The sequence below is a fragment of the Podarcis pityusensis genome (assembly GCF_964106645.2).
Source record: "Podarcis pityusensis genome assembly, chromosome: 2".
NCBI classification, from domain to species: Eukaryota; Metazoa; Chordata; class Lepidosauria; order Squamata; family Lacertidae; genus Podarcis; species Podarcis pityusensis.
The window spans coordinates 517,512-538,046 of record NC_138029.1 but is presented as its reverse complement, the minus strand read 5'-3'; the positions used below and the strand labels follow the sequence as shown (position 1 = coordinate 538,046).

The following is a 20,535-nucleotide window of genomic DNA, read 5'->3' as shown; positions in this document are numbered from 1 at the left end:
ACTGGAGCGCCCGGAACCCACGCCCGGAGAGGGGGAGGGGGGAAGGGGGGGCTTCGAGGGGGGGATGGATGTCATGGGCTCAGGGGCTGAGCCACAGGGGAAGGAGGAGATGGAGAGCGAAGGGGAACAATCTGAGGGGAGCTCAGGAAGGTATGCCAGTGATCAGAGAGATTCCATGAGTCTCTCCAGCGAATCAGAGGATTCCCAGAAGGGGGCCCCCAGAGGCAGGGCAAGGGGGGCCAGTGGGGAGTCTCCAAGCGGCAGCTGGAAATCAGGGGTAGCTTCCCCACCCGAGCGTAGCGGGGGGGAAGAATCCCAAGGATTAAAACAAGAGCCTCCTGCAGGAGGAGAGAGTGAGGCTGGACTGACCACGCCTCCGTCAGAGAGTGGAGGGGCGGAGGGAAGAGCAGGTCCGGCCAGCCTCCCTGAAGGAGAAAGCAGTGAGGGGAGCAGTGTAGCCGTTAGGAGGAAAGTAGGCGGCTGGGCGCGCGCGCCAAGTTCAAATGTGGAGGCGCGCGGGCCAGCAGAAAACCCGGATTGGGAGCCAGGTCCTAAAGCCTGCCGGAAGGGTGGGGAGGAGTCAGAAGAATCCGCCTCCGAAGAAAGTAGGAAGGAGGTAACCCCAGAGGACAGGAGGACCCGGAGGAGAAAGGAGCAGAAGCAGGAGAGGAAGAGGTGGAGCAAAGCTCGGGTCTTGAACTGGTGTAGGGGAGGGGAGGAGTCAGACGGAGCTTCGCCGGTCTAAGGACTCAGACGTAGCGCTGCGCGCCATGGATGTCAAACCAACAATGAACCACAATAAAGACTTTTGTTTATAAAGAGCAACTGGCGTTGGTCCTCTGTGAGCTAGGACCTGAGGCAGCGCTGACAATAACGAATTGAAGAAAATGTTCCATTTAACATTTGTTTAAAAACCTGAAGCATTTTTATTAGGGATTGTAGGGAAAGATCTGCCAAAAAAGCTGAAAAACATCTTCATGTATGCGACAACGGCCGTGAGAGTTTTAATAGCACAAGGATGGAAGACTGAAGAAACCCCAACTAAAGAATCATGGCAAAAAAATTGATGGACTATGCAGAACTGGCAAAACTGACATACAAGCTACAGCACAAGGATAACTGTGACTTTAAAGATGAATGGAAACCCTTTACAAAGTATTTGAAGACACAACAAAGCGAACTGGACTCCTTGGCTGGTTGAATAAACATTCACAAACTTCTTATTGATAATTATTACTTAAACAGTTTGAGGATAAATACAACTGTGTAACATGCAAAAAACAACATTTTTAGAGAAATCAAAGACTGGAACTGAGGGGAGTCGAAGGGTGGGGGTGGGTGGGTCCTGTGGGGGGAGGGGGGGAGGGAGGGAGGGAGGAAAAAAGGGGGAAATAAGGATGATATGTTTCTGGATAATACGTTTTGTTTTAATTTTGAATAAAAAAGTAATTTTTAAAAAAAGAAAGGGGACGCGGGAGGCGCTGTGGGTTAAACCACAGAGCCTAGGGCTTGCCGATCAGAAGGTTGGGGGGTTCGAATTCCAACGATGGGGTGAGCTCCGGTTGCATGGTCCCAGCTCCTGCCAACGTAGCAGTTCGAAAGCACATCAAAGTGCAAGTAGATAAAAGTGCAAGTAGCTCACAGAGGACCAACGCCAGTTGCTCTTTATAAACAAAAGTCTTTATTGTGGTTCATTGTTGGTTTGACATCCATGGCGCGCAGCGCTACGTCTGAGTCCTTAGACCGGCGAAGCTCCGTCTGACTCCTCCCCTCCCCTACACCAGTTCAAGACCCGAGCTTTGCTCCACCTCTTCCTCTCCTGCTTCTGCTCCTTTCTCCTCCGGGTCCTCCTGTCCTCTGGGGTTACCTCCTTCCTACTTTCTTCGGAGGCGGATTCTTCTGACTCCTCCCCACCCTTCCGGCGGGCTTTAGGACCTGGCTCCCAATCCGGGTTTTCTGCTGGCCCGCGCGCCTCCACATTTGAACTTGGCGCGCGCGCTCAGCCGCCTACTTTCCTCCTAACGGCTACACTGCTCCCCTCACTGCTTTCTCCTTCAGGGAGGCTGGCCGGACCTGCTCTTCCCTCCGCCCCTCCACTCTCTGACGGAGGCGTGGTCAGTCCAGCCTCACTCTCTCCTCCTGCAGGAGGCTCTTGTTTTAATCCTTGGGATTCTTCCCCCCCGCTACGCTCGGGTGGGGAAGCTACCCCTGATTTCCAGCTGCCGCTTGGAGACTCCCCACTGGCCCCCCTTGCCCTGCCTCTGGGGGCCCCCTTCTGGGAATCCTCTGATTCGCTGGAGAGACTCATGGAATCTCTCTGATCACTGGCATACCCTCCTGAGCTCCCCTCAGATTGTTCCCCTTCGCTCTCCATCTCCTCCTTCCCCTGTGGCTCAGCCCCTGAGCCCATGACATCCATCCCCCCCTCGAAGCCCCCCCTTCCCCCCTCCCCCTCTCCGGGCGTGGGTTCCGGGCGCTCCAGTGCTTCGGGGGCGAGAGCTGGATACTGTTCGGTGCCCCTGTCGTGCAGCCCTCCCGCTGGCTCCAGCCAGTCCGTACTGTGTTCATCGACGTCTATCTCCTCCGCTTCCATCTCTTTGCATTCGTGCTCAAACCCCTGTGCCTCACCCCACTCGTCCATGTTTGTCCCACCCTCCGATACCTCGGGTGACTCTGCGTGCCAAGGTCCCCTCAACCATTTCCGCCTCCATTGCTCCTCCGGTTGATCGTCCCACCAATAGGAGCGGTCTGTGTCGACCCCCGAACAAGATCCCCTTGGTGTGCTCCATCCCGGCTCCGCCTCCTCGTCTGATGAGAACCCCTGGAACGTGCTGGCCGAAAGTGTGGGTGTGAAAAGCCAGTCGTCGAAAAAATCTGCTGGCATGGGTTTTTGGGGGAAGAGTGCATGAAACTCGTCCTTGAGATAGCGCTCTTCCAGGGCATAGTCCGGTACCCATCTGTTGGCGCTAGCCGGGGTACCCTCCCTGGCGAGGAAATATTCTACTCCCTCTTCCCCCCATCTCGAGTCCAAAATCTCCGTGACCTCGTTGATTGGCGTCACCCTCTGTGACTCCCCCCCTGCAGGTGATTTTCTGCTTGGGGCTGGTGCTGACCCTTGTGCCTGAAACCTGTGTGGTGCCTTGTAGGGTGTGAGCACCGACCTATGAAAGACCGGGTGCATCCTGGAACCCTCCAGAAGCGCCAACCTGAAGGCTACTGGATTGATTTGTGTCTCCACTTGGTAAGGCCCCAACTGCTTGTGTCCTAGCTTCTGCTTGGCTAATGATTTGGCCGGCACTGCCTGGGCCGCTAGCCATACCCAGTCCCCCACCTGGATGTCTTCCCCTACCCTCCTGTGCTTGTCTGCCTGCACTTTGTAGGCGTGTTTGGCTAGTTCCAAGTGCCTCCTGAGCTGCTCATGGACCTCCTGTAACTCTGCTGCCAAGTGCTCAGCTCCCCCTCGTGACTCCCCCTCCCCCTTCTTCTCAAACCCCGGGAAGGTTCTGGGATGCCGCCCATTGTTGGCGAAGAACGGTGTCACCCCTGTGGACCCGTGCTTCATGTTGTTGTAGGCAAACTCGGCCAGTGGCAGGTAGCCCACCCAGGTCGAGGGCTGTTGATTCGCGTAGCATCGTAGATACTGCTGCATGATGGCGTTGACCCTCTCCGCCTGCCCGTTGGTCTGCGGGTGTCGCGCCGTCGCTAAGTTGATCTTGACGTTCAGGATGCCCAGGAGCTTCTGCCAGAAACTCGAGATGAACTGGCGCCCCCTGTCAGACAGGATGGACCGTGGCAAGCCGTGAACCCTGAACACGTGGTCTATGAACAGCTTGGCAGTTTGTTCCGCCGTGGCTACCTTCGCGCATGGGATGAAGTGCGCCATCTTGGTGAACAGGTCTACGACCACAAGAACCGCTGTCTTGCCTCGCGAGCTGGGCAGATCCGTGACAAAGTCCAGGGCCACCTGCTCCCATGGTTCGAACGGCGTCTGTAGCGGTTCCAGCAGTCCCGCCGGTTTCCTGTGCACTGGTTTGGCTCTTTGGCACGTGTCACACCTGGCGACGTAATCTGCGACCTCCCCTCGCATCTGGGGCCACCAAAAGTCTCTGGCCACCAATTCCGTCGTCTTGTCCTTGCCAAAGTGTCCAGCACTGGGCGCGTCGTGCAACTGCTGCAGGACTTTCGCGCGCAGGTCATCTCCCGGCACGTAGAGCGCCCCTTTGCGGGTGAGCAGTCCGTCACGTATCTGGAACTCGCCGTCCTTCGCTGTGCCCCGTCGCACCTCCTCCATCTTGGATTGCGCGAATGGATCCGTCTGTAGCGCTCGACGTACCGCGTCCAGGTCGACGGTGGCTGCAGAGCACGTCCACACTGCCGGTGTGAAAATGTGTTTAGCTGCCGTCGGCGCCGCTTCCTCCAGATACTGCGGTTTCCTGGAAAGTGCATCCGCCATGACGTTGTTGTCTCCCGGGATGTACTCTATCCTGAAATCGAAATCCGCAAAGAACTCCGCCCAGCGGATGTGTCTCTGGTTCAGGAACCTCGCCGTGCGCCAGTACTCCAGGTTTTTATGGTCTGTGCGAACTTGCATGGTGTGTCGGGCTCCTACGAGGAAATGCCGCCACGCTTTGAAGGCTGCATGAATGGCCAGCAACTCCCTGTCCCAGATTGTGTAGTTCTGCTCCGACTTGCTGAGCTTCCTGGAGTAAAATGCGCAGGGCCTCCAGTTCCCTTGCGGATCTTGCTGCAACAGGACCGCCCCCACCGCTCTGTCTGATGCGTCAGTCTCAATCCTCAGCGGGTCGCCGGGGTTGACGTGCAGCAGCTGTTCCTCGGAAGCGAAAAGACGCTTGAGCCTCTGAAAAGACTGCTCCGCCTGTTCCGTCCAGATGAACTTCTTCTTCTTGGAGCTGAGGGTGTCCGTGATAGCCGCCGTCTCCTTCACAAACCCCTTGATGAATTTGCGGTAGAAATTGGCGAAGCCGACGAACTTCTGGACTTCCTTCCTGTTGCGTGGGCTCTTCCAGTCCAGCACCGAGCGGACTTTGGCGCTGTCCATGGCGAGTCCCTTGTCCGACAGCTTGTATCCCAGGAAATCCACTTCCGTCACGTCGAACTGGCACTTTTCCAGCTTGGCGTAGAGCTTGTGCTCCCTTAGTCTCTGCAGGACCTCCCTGACGTCCTCCTCGTGAGCTGCCTGCGATTCCGAGAAGATCAGGATGTCGTCTAGGAAGCAGACGCACTTCTTGTAGAGTAGCCCCACCAACACGTGGTGCATAAATTTTTGGAAAGTGTGAGAGCCATTTTGTAATCCGAAAGGCATAACTTAAATTCATAGGTGCCTAAGGGTGTAAACATGGCCGTCTTCCACTCATCGCCCTCTCGCATGCGTATCAGATTGTATGCGCCTCGCAGATCCAGCTTGGTGAAGATTCTCCCCTTCCTCACCGTTGTTAGCAGATCGTCTATCTTGGGCATGGGGAATGCAGTGGGCTTTGTCCTCGAGTTTAAAATTCTGAAATCCACTACAAGTCTCCGTTGGGGCGTGTCTTTTTTCTTCACGAAGAACACGGGACTGCCCCCTACTGATTTGGATTCTTGGATGAATCCCCGCTTCAAATTGAGCTCTATGAACTCCTTGAGTTCTTGCATTTCGTCCTCAGACATGGAATACAGCTTCCCCGTTGGTAGCTTTGCTCCCGGTAGGAGGTCAATCGTGCAGTCGTAGGGCCGATGAGGAGGTAGCTTGTCAGCTTTTATTGGATATTTTCACCAGGTTTCAGGTTCTTTGTGCACCCAAAAATCACAAAGTGAAGTGAAATAATCCGAAACACTGGAAAAACGGTTGTTTTTGCTGCCATATGCATAGAAAGAAGATGAATAAGCTTTGATTGGGTTAGGATTAGGGTTAGGGTTAGGGTTTAGGGGTTGCGGTTGGGGTTAGGGATTATTTAAAAAAAAAATTTCCGCAAGTTAAGACGTCGAGGGTTTTTCCGATGATAAAAACCCTGTTGTTTCCACCGAAAAACCTTTCAGGGGAGCATTTGCAACAGTTTGGCAGCATTTTTGAGTGAAATGCAGAACGTCAGATTTTGGGTGAAATTGTGACCAGCAGAAGCACAGCAGCTTAGGTCAGCTCCTTCTCACATGGAGCCAGGCACCAATGAGGGAGCCTGCTGTGGGGTTACCTGTTTGTGCCCCCTGACACAATTGTGCCCAGGGCCCACGGGGCCACATTTGTGCCCCCAACAGCCCACACATGCTACACTTCTGGGTGGGGACAAAACCAGAATTACTGTAGTTGGCTCCATCCATGGGCATAGCCAGGATTTTTGTTAGTGGGGGCAGGCCTTTTGTTAGGGGGTGCAGAACGTGAGTTAGCTATGAATTTTTATTTATTTTTATTTATTTGGCCCCCCCTTGGCTACACCCATGGTTCCATCTATCATAACATTTTGGAAATGCCCTGACCCACCCACCCCAACACTGATGTTGATTTTCTGAGATATCAGGCGCTCAAGCACAAGTCATACATCGCTGCTGTTTCTTTTTGTGTAGCCTGTTTAGACTGGAAATTTGCCTCAGTTTTTTATTCTCTAAGGAAGGTTCTGTAAAGTGCAGGATAATGTAGTAGCTCACAGCATGACAGGATGATCCCAAGAAGCTCAGTTAGTTGGGGACATGGGCATAGCCAGGGGGTGAAGCAGCCACCCCTAAATCAAGTAAATAAACAAAAATACAGAGAGTCTGATATTCCAGATGTAATCACACTTCTTCCTTAGAGCAGCCTCCTATTCATTTATTTCTTGTTGAAAGATTGTTGAAAGAAGTGTTTTGCAGAAACTAGCAACAACTTTATCTATCAAGAAGACACATGTAGTTCATAGTAACTGTCTTTCAGGGCAGTTTGTCTAGTAACAAAAGCAACTGTTGCTATGAACACTGACTAGTCACTAGAATAATAAGATGAAAGCTGGAGGTGGGGTTCGGGGTGGGGTTAGTCTTTCTTTAAACAAACATGTAAGTATGGATGCCAAGAAGAAGAAGAAGTAAGACAAGCGTTTCTGTGGGGGAGGGAGTTTATTGACTGCTCAGATATAAGACTCACAACATCATTTTATAACCAAAGAAAGTGCCTTTATGTGACCATTAAAACAAATCAACTGGAATTACCGGTATATTCACAGAAAGCCTTTAGCAGAATCATTTCCTGTCCTTGGAATCCAGCTGGAAGTGTTGGGTGAGCCGACTGCATAATCAAAAAGGCCAGTAAGTTACTGTGAGACATACAGAGGAAGCTGTGTTCCTTTTCAAATCTGTCTGTCAACAGTCACACACACCAAGCAAAAGCCACCCATAACAGACGTTTTCCTTGATAAATGGGAGAACTGTCTGATAATCAACAACCATATAATTTTATCCAGTAGTATTAGTTTGATCTGACAGAAACTGCACATTTCCCGAGAAGCACTGAAAGAATGCTTCATTTAACTACAAACCCCCAAATCTGGGATCCCATCAAAACTGATGTTTGGCAAAAGTTTTGCAGCAAAACCCCCACGTTTTGTAACACCCCATAAACACAGTAATTGATACATCAAACCGGGGTTCATAATTAATATTCAAAACCCAACATTGTCCGATTCACTCCAAACTGGTGCCAAAGTCTGGCTAAAGTTTTGTAGCATTTTGCCAGACATTGTAGCATTTTTGTAGCATTTTGCCCGACAAACCAAGTAACTGACAGGGGTCATAAGGTCACCCCAAAACCCAACATCGTCTGATTCACTCCAAATCAAGGCCAAAGTCTGGCAAAATGTTTGCAGTAAAAACCGCATGTTTTGCAGTGCCCCCCAAACGGAGTGGTTCCTAGCACATCAGGAGGAAGAGTCAAGACAACCAAAAGTGGATAAATAGGTTGTATTTATTAAATATAACAACTTGAGGATCGGCAAAACTAGTCAGATTCGACCAATGTAACCAAATCAAATTAAGTCTGGGCAGGTGTGCTTGTTCACCTCCACCCACAAACACACAAGTGCTCAAACAGAGCTCTTTGCAGATCCTTAAGAATCATGTCACAACCCAAATCAGAAAGATGCATACCACCAGGTCTATACAACTGTGGGGCACAGAACATAATTCTGCCATGAGGGATATAAGCAGCCACATTTTCAAACACAAACGTCGTTGTAGAATGATTAGCTTTATGTCTTGCCCATCCACCTTCTTAGGAAGGCTGCCCCCACTCCATAAGCACCTCTACAACATTCCAAACCAAACTATGATAAGCTCAGGGATGAGGAAGCACAGCTGATGGAGATATTTAGTGATCTCAACTGAATTTACCTCACCAGATTGTTATCCCCAAGATGGATGACCAGAATAACAGGGTTAGGGCAGGGGATAGGTGGATGTTCAGGGTTAGGGTTAGTGCCTGGGGTTTTTTTCATGCTTTTTAAGCTTCTAATGATATTGCTTCATTTTTATGAGACTGGATAATTCCAAAAAATAAGCAAACTACCTGAAATGTAGCAAAACTAAGAGAAATGTGAAAACCAAAAGTGAGATACCAGAAACCCAACAAGGAAGGAATTCATGAAAAAGGAAAATTGCCAGACAGAGACTTCAATCAAATCATATCCAAATTCACCAGAATCCCAAAACCAATTGAAAAGAAGCAGAAATGTGAGAAGCAGAAGAAATACCACCAGAAACCCCCAACAAGAGGGAAAAGGTAAATTGCGCAGAAACCCCAAAGCCAGTTAAACCTTAGTTTTGCATGGTGTGGGGGTGATTTCGCCTTTCCCTGAGATGTTTACTGCGTGGGTTTCTTGTGGTTCTATTCAATTGGTTTTCTCATCTTTGGTGGATGTGGTTTGTTTCTGTTGTTTCTGGTTTGTTTTGGGGATTATGTTGAATTTTTTCTGTGGTTTTCGTTTCATAGATTCTTTTATATAAATTACGATTGTGAAATATACTCAGAGTCTTGTATGTATTTCATGCTCTTTATTGCCCCCCCCCCCCAACCTCAGGCTTTTATATACATTATTTACACGATGACTGGCTAACTCTGCTTCCCTCTTGGAGCCTGATTGGCCTGCAGGAAAAGACCAATCAGTTGTTGCATTCTAGGGTCCAAGGTTAGTACATAACAGATTGGGTGCTGGATTTATGGTGAGTTTGCTTCATTTCTAGGTTTTTTGGGTTTTGCACCTTTGAGAATATTAATTTGTATGAGATCTGATAATCCCAAGAAAAAAAGGAAAACCACCAGAAATGAAGCAAAACCACCAGAAATGTCTAATGACCATTCCAACAATGAAGTCAACCACTAAAAACACAAAAACCTACTGAAAAGAAGCAGAAGAACCATGTAAAAGCAACATCAATGGAAACTGACAAAGAAGCCAACCAATCCCAAACAAAGCAGATTCACCAGAAACCCCCAAAGCATTCAAAAGTATTACCACCAGAATGCAAAAACAAGAAAACTTCTCAAAAGAAGCAATAAGGCAAAAGTCCAAAAAACAAGCTAAACCAATGGAAAAGAAATGAAGCCAGCTGCAAACGAAGCACATTCACCAGAAACCCAAGACTATGTGAAAACTAGTATGCTATGTTGGTTAATTTCTGTTGCTTGAAGTGCTTTTGGACTCCCATAAATTGCATGCTTGTTGAGTTTCTGGTTTTGCTTTTTAAAAACTGGTTTCCAGTTTCTTGTGGCATTGCTTTGTAATTGGTGGCTTTACTGCTTCTTTTTTGTTTTCTGCTGATTTGTTTAATTTGGGGTGGTTTTGCTTGTTTTTTTGCATTTAATTGTTTTGCTTCTTTTACTTTGAATGGTTCTGCGGTTTTGGGTGAGATTGTTTCTTTTCCATTGATTTGGCTTGGTTTTCATGTCTCCTGGTTTTGCCTCATTTTGGGAATATTTCTTGGTTTTTGTGCTTCTGGTGGTATTTCTTCAATTTTATGACATAACCAAGCCAAAACACCAGAAACACAGAAACAAATCATAAAGAAGCAGAGCTACCAGAAATCCAAAGCAAATTAATCAGAAATCCAAACAACCTATGAAGATGATGCAATACCAAAAGAAACACAAAAGCCAATTAAAAAACTGCTAAATGAAGCAACACCACAAGAAACAAAGAAAGCCTCATAACCTACAAAATGAAGCAATAACACAAAACACCACAAAAAGAATCAAAGCGTTTAGGATTAGGTTTGGGTAAAGGTTAGGGTTACAGTGAGAGTTGAGTTTGAGTTGGATTAGGATTAGGAGTTGGGGTTGAGTTACGGTAAGAGAAGAACAGCAGCAGAAGAAATATAATTTTATTACTTAGGGTTAGGGTTAAATTAGGTTTAGGTTTAGACTGAGGCTTAGGTTTGGGTTAAGGTTAGGGTTAGAGTGAGGATTAGGTTTGAGTTAGGCTAAGAGAATTAGGATTAAGGTTTGGTATTGGGTTGGATTTGAGTTAGGCTAAGAGAACAGCGGCAGGAGCAATATAATTTTATTATTTATACTCCACCCAAGTCACTTGTGACCGCTTTCAATAAAAGGTAAAAACATGAGCGCACTCTAAGTGAATGCTCATGAATATGGAAACTCTTACTTCCCATAGAATTCCCAAAGAAGACCTGGGAATTGTAGCTCTGAGCTTCTTTGCAGAGGGTTGGACTAGATGACCCTTGGGTTCCCCTTCCATCTCTACTAGGATGCTCCCTGTCTCACTCTCACTCACTCACTCACACACACACTCCTCCTCTCCTTTTCATGGCAGTTTCACCTTTTTCTGCACTCCTAGCTCGGAAGGGCGGAAGAGGCTGTGCTGCCGCCATGTTGCGCGAGGGCAGAGGTACCGGAAGGAGGTGCCACCGGAGGAGAGGCGAGAGGACAGGAAGGGGTGGGGGAAGGGCGGAAGAGGCTGTGCTGCCGCCATGTTGGGCGAGGGCAGGGGGTACCGGAAGGAGGTGCCACCGGAGGAGAGGCAAGAGGACAGGAAGGGGAGGGGAGGGAAATGGGCGGAAGAGGCTGTGCTGCCGCCATGTTGGGCGAGGGCAGGGGTACCGGAAGGACGTGCCACCGGAGGAGAGGCGAGAGGACAGGAAGGGTAGGGGAGGGAAATGGGCGGAAGAGGCTGTGCTGCCGCCATGTTGCGCGAGGGCAGGGGTACCGGAAGGACGTGCCACCGGAGGAGAGGCATGAGCACAGGAAGGGGAGGGAAATGGGCGAAGAGGCGCTGCGACGTTGGGCCAGCAGAGACGTGCCGAGCGAGGCTGGCCCTCTCTCTTTCTCCCACCCACTCTCTCTGTCGACCCCGCTCTCCCAGGGTGCAGCCCTGCCCCCCGCCTCGTCCTCACCTGCCTTTCTGCCCCAGTGGCCTTCCTCTCGTGCCCCTTTGCGGTAGGATGGTGCGGGTGGGCCGCGGAAGTTTATATACAAGAATATACATACCTAGATATAGGTGTCCGTTTGTAAATATATAAAAATAAAATGGATATATGTATATGTGTGTGTGTATCTATGCAGTACTTCTTTTCTAAAAAAAGTGACTGGGGATACTCTCATTTTGACTCAAGAAAACCACCATTTTATAGTTCAAACCGGGAAAAATAAATACAGTAAATGGACAAAAGTACATTCACAAAATGTTTTAGGAGTATCCATTCCCCTGCGTCCCCCCCAGAAAAAAAGCGCTGTATATGTTCTGCCAAGGACAGGGTTTTTTCTGGATCTGGAGCCAATAAGCACGCCAGTGGATGAAGAATAAGCAATGCTTTATTTGCATAAAGTTAACAGGCATACAAAACACAAATTATAGCATACCAGAGAGGAGTCGCACACAATCTCCCCTTCAGCTGCCCGGAGCTCCAGGTAGAGCAGCGAGAGAGACCCCTTGGCCGACAGTCTCACAGCATCTGGTACCTCCATTTGTGAAGAAACTCACTGAGCCCCTTCAGCTTTTATAGACAACTTTGATTTGATTGATTGCACCTGGTTAGCAGGCATCACTCACTGGGACACCAGGTGCAACTAATGCAGAGCAACTGAGAGTCTCCAACCCAATTCACTGCAACTGGGTATCCTCCCCACTAGCCAATCAGCACTTAGAACACAGGGGACCCAGAAAACTCCTGACACAGGTGTGTGAAAAACAAATTATACTATCGTGTTTTAGCAAACCTTAAACCGCGGATGTAAAAGCGAAAGAGACATGTCATCTAACTCCTTGAATTTACAATGGTCTTCCGTGTTTCCCCTACAGTGTGTGTGTGTGTGTGTGTGTGTGTGTGTGTGTGTATTATATATCTATAAAATTGATACATGTGTGTGTGCGCGCACGCACACGCGCATGCATATACAGTCAAACCTCAGTTCCCAGACGGCTCCGTTTTGGAATGTTTCGGCTCCAGAATGCTGAAAACCTCCAGTTTTTGGAAGTCAGACATCCAACGCAGCTTCTGCTTGAGTGCAAGAAGCTCTTGCAGCCAATTGGAAGCCATGCTTTGGTTGTCTAATGTTTTGGAAGCCGAACAGGCTTCCGGAATTGATTATGTTCGACAACCAAGGTTTGACTCTGTGTGTGTGTGTGTGTGTGTGTGTGTACATAAAATGGATATGTGGATATATGTATGTGTATCTATCTACATATATGCATGGATATATGTATATAAATAAAATGGATGTATGGATATGTATATGTGTGTGTGTGTCCATAGACAGATAGATAATTTATATAGATCAACCATCTTGGGGTGAAGGGCGCTCTATATACAATGTATAGAGTGTCACAACAAGCTGTTTGGAAAGCTCTGGTGTAAAAAAAGATATATATAATATGATATACTGTATGTTCTACGGTGATGCCTCCTGCAGTCCACAAAATGAATAAATATTGAGATGGAACCCAAACACGTATGCTTGGTTTGAGCTGATAACAAACATGTCACTCTGCAATTTTTGGGTGATTGTGCATTCTAACCCCAAAAACACCAATTTGAAATAAGCCCAATCAGAGCTTTCTCATCTTCTTTTTATGTAGATGGTACCCAAAAGACCTTTTTGCTTTGGTTGGGGGTGATTCTGGTGCACACCCATAAAACCCCATGCGATTTGAAATAAGGACAATCAAAGCTTATTTGTCTTCTTTCTACGCATATGGAAGCGAAAAGACAGTGTTGTGTTATTTTGGTCTCATTACAGACACTTTGCGATTTCTGAGTGAATGTGCATTAACACCAAAGAACACGAAATAAGCAAAATGCAAGATTCTTCTTTCTATGTTGCGGCAACCCAAAACAACCTGTTTGGCTTTGTTTTGGCTTATTACACTTTGCTTGGCTATTTGTGGGGGACTGAACACCGAAAGAACAATGCAAGCTTATTCGTCCTCTTTCTATTGAGATGGAAGCAAAACACGCATGCTTGGTTTGAGCTGATAACAAACATGTCATTCTGCGATTTTTGGGTGATTGTGCATTCTAACCCCAAAAACACCAATTTGAAATAAGCCCAATCAGAGCATTATCATCTTCTTTTTATGTAGATGGAAGCCAAAACTGTGCTTTGGTTGGGGGTGATTCTGGTGCACACCCATAGAACCCCATGCAAATTGAAATAAGCACAATCAAAGCTTATTTTTCTTTCTACGCATATGAAAGCGAAAAGACAATGTTGTGTTATTTTGGTCTCATTACACACACTTTGCGATTTCTGGGTCAATGTGCATTAACACCAAAGAACACGACTTGAAATACGCGAAATGAAAGATTCTTCGTTCTATGTAGCTGGAACCCAAAAGAACCTGTTTGGCTTTGTTTAGGCTTATTACAATTTGCTTGGCTATTTGTGGGGGACTGAACACCGAAAGAACAATGCAAGCTTATTCGTCCTCTTTCTATTGAGATGGAACCAAAACACCTATGCTTCGTTTGGGCTGATAATAAACATGTCACTCTGCGATTTTTGGGTGAATGTGCATTCTAACCCCAAAAACACCACTATGAAATAAGCCCAATCAGAGCTTTATCATCTTCTTTTTAGGTAGATGGAACCCAAAAGACCTTTTTGCTTTAGGTAGGGGTGATTCTGGTGCACACCCATAAAACATGGCTGTTTTTAGGCTTATTACACTTTGCTTTGCTATTTGTGGGGGACTGAACACCGAAAGAACAATCGAAGCTTATTCGTCCTCTTTCTATTGAGATGGAACAAAGACACCTATGCTTGGTTTGGGATGATAATAAACATGTCACTGCGATTTTTGCGTGATTGTGCATTCTAACCCCAAAAACACCTATTTGAAATAAGCCCAATCAGAGCTTTATCTTCTTTTTATGTAGCTGGAAGACAAAAGACCTTTTTGCTTTGGTTGGGGTGATTGTGGTGCACACCCATAAAACCCCATGCGAATTGAAATAAGCACAATCAAGGGTTATTTGTCTTCTTTCTACGCGTATGGAAGCGAAAAGACAGTGTTGTGTTATTTTGGTCTCATTACACACACTTTGAGATTTCTGGGTCAATGTGCATTAACACCAAAGAACACGAAATAAGCGAAATCAAAGATTCTTCGTTCTATGTAGCTGGTACCCAAAAGAACCTATTTACCTTTGTTTAGGCTTATTACAATTCGCTTTGTTATTTGTGGGGGACTGAACACCGAAAGAACAATGCAAGCTTATTCGTCCTCTTTCTATTGAGATGGACCAAAAACACCTATGCTTGGATTGGTCTGATAATAAACTTGTCACTCTGCGATTTTTGGGTGAATGTGCATTCTAACCCCAAAAACACCACTATGAAATAAGCCCAATCAGAGCTTTATCAGCTTCTTTTTATGTAGATGGAAGCCAAAACTGTGCTTTGGTTGGGGGTGATTCTGGTGCACACCCATAAAACCCCATGCGAATTGAAATAAGCACAAAAAGCTTATTTCTCTTCTTTCTATGCATATGGAAGCGAAAAGACAATGTTGTGTTATTTTGGTCTCAATACACACACTTTGCGATTTCTGTGTCAATGTGCATTAACACCAAAGAACACGAAATAAGCAAAATGCAAGATTCTTCTTTCTATGTTGCTGCAACCCAAAACAACCTGTTTGGCTTTGTTTTGCCTTATTACACTTTGCTTGGCTATTTGTGGGGGAATGAACACCGAAAGAACAATGCAAGCTTATTCGTCCTTTTCTATTGAGATGGAACCAAAACACCTATGCTTGGTTTGGGCTGATATTAAACATGTCTGCGATTTTTGGGTGAATGTGCATTCTAACCCCCAAAACACCATTTTGAAATAAGCTTAATCAGAGCTTTATCAGCTTCTTTTTATGTAGTTGGAAGCCAAAACACCTTTATGCTTTGGTTGGGGGTGATTCTGGTGCACACCCATAAAACCCCATGCGAATTGAAATAAGCACAATCAAAGCTTATTTGTCCTCTTTCTAGGCATATGGAAGCGAAAAGACAGTGTTGTGTTATTTTGGTCTCATTACACACACTGCGATTTCTGGGTCAATGTGCATTAACACCAAAGAACATGAAATAAGCGAAATCAAAGATTCTTCGTTCTATGTAGCTGGTAACCAAAAGAACCTATTTAGCTTTGTTTAGGCTTATTACAATTCGCTTTGCTATTTGTGAGTGAATGAACACCGAAAGAACAATCCAAACTTATTCGTCCTCTTTCTATTGAGATGGAAGCAAAACACCAATGCTTGGTTTGGTCTGATAATAAACATGTCGCTCTGCGATTTTTGGGTGATTGTGCATTCTAACCCCAAAAACACCTATTTGAAATAAGCCCAAACAGAGCTTTATCTTCTTTTTATGTAGCTGGAAGACAAAAGACCTTTTTGCTTTGGTTGGGGTGATTGTGGTGCACACCCATAAAACCCCATGCGAATTGAAATAAGCACAATCAAGGGTTATTTGTCTTCTTTCTACGCGTATGGAAGCGAAAAGACAATGTTGTGTTATTTTGGTCATTACTCACACTTTGAGATTTCTGGGTCAATGTGCATTAACACCAAAGAACACGAAATAAGCGAAATCAAAGATTCTTCGTTCTATGTAGCTGGTACCCAAAAGAACCTATTTACCTTTGTTTAGGCTTATTACAATTCGCTTTGTTATTTGTGGGGGACTGAACACCGAAAGAACAATGCAAGCTTATTCGTCCTCTTTCTATTGAGATGGACCAAAAACACCTATGCTTGGTTTGGGCTGATAATAAACTTGTCACTCTGCGATTTTTGGGTGAATGTGCATTCTAACCCCAAAAACACCACTATGAAATAAGCCCAATCAGAGCTTTATCAGCTTCTTTTTATGTAGATGGAAGCCAAAACTGTGCTTTGGTTGGGGGGTGATTCTGGTGCACACCCATAAAACCCCATGCGAATTGAAATAAGCACAATCAAAGCTTATTTGTCTTCTTTCTAGGCATATGGAAGCGAAAAGACAATGTTGTGTTATTTTGGTCTCATTACACACACTTTGAGATTTCTGGGTCAATGTGCATTAACACCAAAGTACACGACTTGAAATAAGCCAAATCAAAGATTCTTCGTTCTATGTAGCTGGAACCCAAAAGAACCTATTTAGCTTTGTTTAGGCTTATTACAATTCGCTTTGCTATTTGTGAGTGAATGAACAGAGAAAGAACAATCCAAGCTTAAGCGTCCTCTTTCTATTGAGATGGAACCAAAATACCTATGCTTGGTTTGAGCTGATAACCAACATGTCACTCTGCGATTTTTGGGTGATTGTGCATTCTAACCCCAAAAACACCAATTTGAAATGAGCTCAATCAGAGCTTTATCATCTTCTTTTGATGTAGATGGAACCCATGAGACCTTTTTGCTTTGGTTGGGGGTGATTCTGGTGCACACCCATAAAACCCCATGCGAATTGAAATAAGCACAATCAAAGCTTATTTGTCTTCTTTCTAGGCATATGGAAGCGAAAAGACAATGTTGTGTTATTTTGGTCTCATTACACACACTTTGCGATTTTTGGGTCAATGTGCGTTAACACCAAAGAACAAGAAATAAGCAAAATCCTTTCTATGTTGCTGGAACCCAAAACAACCTGTTTGGCTTTCTTTGGGCTTATTACAATTCGCTTCGCTATTTGTGAGTGAATGAACACCGAAAGAACAATGCAAGCTTATTCGTCCTCTTTCTATTGAGATAGAACCAAAACACGTATGCTTGGTTTGGTCTGATAATAAACATGTCACTCTGCGATTTTTGGGTGAATGTGCATTCTAACCCCAAAAACACCAATTTGACATAAGCCCAATCAGAGCTTTATTTGTTTATTTGTGGGGGACTGAACACCGAAAGAAAAATCCAAGCTTATTTGTCCCCTTTCTATTGAGATGGAACCAAAACACCTATGCTTGGTTTGAGCTGATAACAAACATGTCACTCTGCGATTTTTGGGTACATTCTAACCCCAAAAACACCAATTTGAAATAAGCCCAATCAGAGCTTTATCATCTTCTTTTTATGTAGATGGAAGCCAAAACTGTGCTTTGGTTGGGGGTGATTCTGGTGCACACCCATAAAACCCCATGCGAATTGAAATAAGCACAATCAAAGCTTATTTGTCTTCTTTCTACGCAAACGGAAGCGAAAAGACAATGATGTGTTATTTTGGTCTCATTACACACACTTTGCGATTTCTGGGTCAATGTGCATTAACACCAACGAACACGACGAAATAAGCGAAATCAAAGATTCTTCGTTCTATGTAGCTGGAACCCAAAAGAACCTATTTAGCTTTGTTTAGGCTTATTACAATTCGCTTTGCTATTTGTGAGTGAATGAACACCGGAAGAAAAATCCAAGCATATTCGTCCTCTTTCTATTGAGATGGAACCAAAACACCTATGCTTGGTTTGAGCTGATAACAAACATGTCACTCTGCGATTTTTGGGTGAATGTGCATTCTAACCCAAAAAACACCAATTTGAAATAAGCCCAATGAGAGCATTATCATCTTCTTTTTATGTAGCTGGAACCCAAAAGACCTTTTTGCTTTGGTTGGGGGTAATTCTGGTGCACTCCCATAAAACCCATGCGAATTGATATAAGCACAAACAAAGCTTATTTGTAAGCTTCTTTCTACGCATATGGAAGCGAAAAGACAATGTGTTATTTTGGTCTCATTACACACACTTTGCGATTTCTGGGTCAATGTGCATTAACACAAAAGAACACGAAATAAGCAAAATGCAAGATTCTTCTTTCTATGTTGCTGCAACCCAAAAAACCTGTTTGGCTTTGTTTTGCCTTATTACACTTTGCTTGGTTATTTGTGGGGGACTGAACACCGAAAGAACAATGCAAGCTTATTCGTCCTTTTTCTATTGAGATGGACCAAAAACACCTATGCTTGGATTGGTCTGATAATAAACTTGTCACTCTGCGATTTTTGGGTGAATGTGCATTCTAACCCCAAAAACACCAATTTGAAATAAACCCAATGAGAGCTTTATCATCTTCTTTTTATGTAGTTGGAAGGCAAAACTGTGCTTTGGTTGGGGGGTGATTCTGGTGCACACCCAAAAACCCACATGCGAATTGAAATAAGCACAATCAAAGCTTATTTCTCTTCTTTCTAGCTATTTGGAAGCGAAAAGTCAGTTGTGTTATTTTGGTCTCCTTACACACACCTTGCGATTTCTGGGTCAATGTGCATTAACACCAAAGAACACGAAATAAGCAAAATGCAAGATTCTTCTTTCTATGTTGCTGCAACCCAAAACAACCTGTTTCGCTTTGTTTTGGCTTATTACACTTTGCTTTGCTATTTGTGGCGGACTGAACACCGAAAGAACAATGCAAGCTTATTCGTCCTCTTTGTATTGAGATGGAACAAAAACACCTATGCTTGGATTGGTCTGATAATAAACATGTCTGCGATTTTTGGGTGAATGTGCATTCTAACCCCCAAAACACCAATTTGAAATAAGCCCAATGAGAGCTTTATCATCTTCTTTTTATGTAGATGGAACCCAAAAGACCTTTTTGCTTTGGTTGGGGGTGATTCTGGTGCACACCCATAAAACCCCATGCGATTTGAAATAAGGACAATCAAAGCTTATTTGTCTTCTTTCTACGCATATGGAAGCGAAAAGACAGTGTTGTGTTATTTTGGTCTCATTACACACACTTTGCGATTTCTGGGTCAATGTGCGTTAACACCAAAGAACACGAAATAAGCAAAATCCTTTCTATGTTGTTGGAACCCAAAACAACCTCTTTGGCTTTGTTTTGGCTTATTACACTTTGCTTTGCTATTTGTGGGGGGCTGAACACCGAAAGAACAATGCAAGCTTATTCGTCCTCTTTCTATTGAGATAGAACCAAAACACGTATGCTTGGTTTGGTCTGATAATAAACTTGTCACTCTGCGATTTTTGGGTGAATGTGCATTCTAACCCCAAAAACACCAATTTGAAATAAGCCCAATCAGAGCTTTATCATCTTCTTTTTATGTAGCTGGAACCCAAAATGTAGCTGGAACCCTGTCAGAGCTGGCTCCAGGTCCCAGCTCACAGAGGACCAACGCTAGCCGGCAGTAATGTACAAAAGTCTTTATTGAAGTACAGTTTCCATTTTCAAGCCGCAGCGCCCCAGCTCTACGTCTAGGGGTTAGATCGGCGAAGCTCCATCTGAGTCTCCGCCCCCTGTACACCAGTTTAAGATTCTAGCCTTACTCCACCTCTTCCGTCTCTCCTTTCTCCTCTGGGTCCTGCTACCCCCCGGGGTCCCTTCCTTCCTGGATTCTTCTGACGCTGACGTTGACCCCCCTGACTCCTCCCCCTCTTTTCGGCGGGCTTTGGGACCTGGCTCCCTATCCGGGCTGCCAACTGCGCCGCCCTCCTGTACGTTTGAACTTGGCGCGCGCGCCCAGCCTTCAACCTTCCTCTCGACCGTTTCCTCGCTCCCCGATGGAGGCGTGGCCAATCCTGACTCATGTCCTCCCACTGGCAGTGCGCCGCCTGATCCCGATGCCTGGGACTCCTCCCCCCTACTGCACTCTGGTGTGGACGCTGGTCCTGATTTCCAACTGCTGCTCTCTGAGTCCCCTCTGGCCCCTTCTTCCTGGGGTGTCCCCCTAGGCACCCCCCTTGCTCTGACCATGGGAGCCCCTTTCTGTGAATCTTCCGATTCGCTGGAAAGACTCAGAGACCTCGGACCGCTGTCATCGCTAACATTTCCTTCGGACTCCTCCCCCTCGCTCTCTATTTCCTCCCTTTCCTGTGCCTCTGCTCCTGAACCCCTGACATCCATCCCCCCCTCGAAGCCCCCCCTTCCCCCCTCCCCTCCTTCAGGTGTGGGTACTGGGTGCTCCGTCGTTGTGGGGGTGAGTGCCGGATACAGTTCGTCCCCCGTGGCGTGCATCCAGCCGGATAAGTCCGGCTCGTCCTCCGTGCTCTTGCCGACCTCAATTTCCTCTGCTTCCATCTCTTTGCCGCCGTGCTCGAACCCAAGGTCCTCCCCCAACACGTCCATG

At 46.1% G+C, this 20,535-nt stretch overlaps 1 protein-coding gene across 11 annotated transcripts in view; it reads right to left on the bottom strand.

The window, feature by feature from the left end:
* The window catches only part of LOC308471843 (olfactory receptor 13H1-like), a 40,210-nt gene extending 29,241 nt beyond the window's left edge, over nt 1-10,969 (bottom strand). The window contains exons 1-2 of one of the 11 annotated variants that reach the window (XR_013983174.1): nt 10,791-10,852; nt 7,174-7,249 (exon numbers count right to left, since the gene is read on the bottom strand). Coding sequence is in view for 2 of the 11 variants with exons in the window: in XM_080996129.1 (XP_080852255.1) it covers nt 7,174-7,249; nt 10,791-10,943 (229 nt within the window). In the remaining 9 variants the exon portion in view is untranslated. The other 10 variants (XR_013983175.1, XR_013983176.1, XR_013983179.1 and 7 more) reach the window with 10 other exon arrangements.
* Between the last annotated feature and the right edge of the window lie 9,566 nt (nt 10,970-20,535).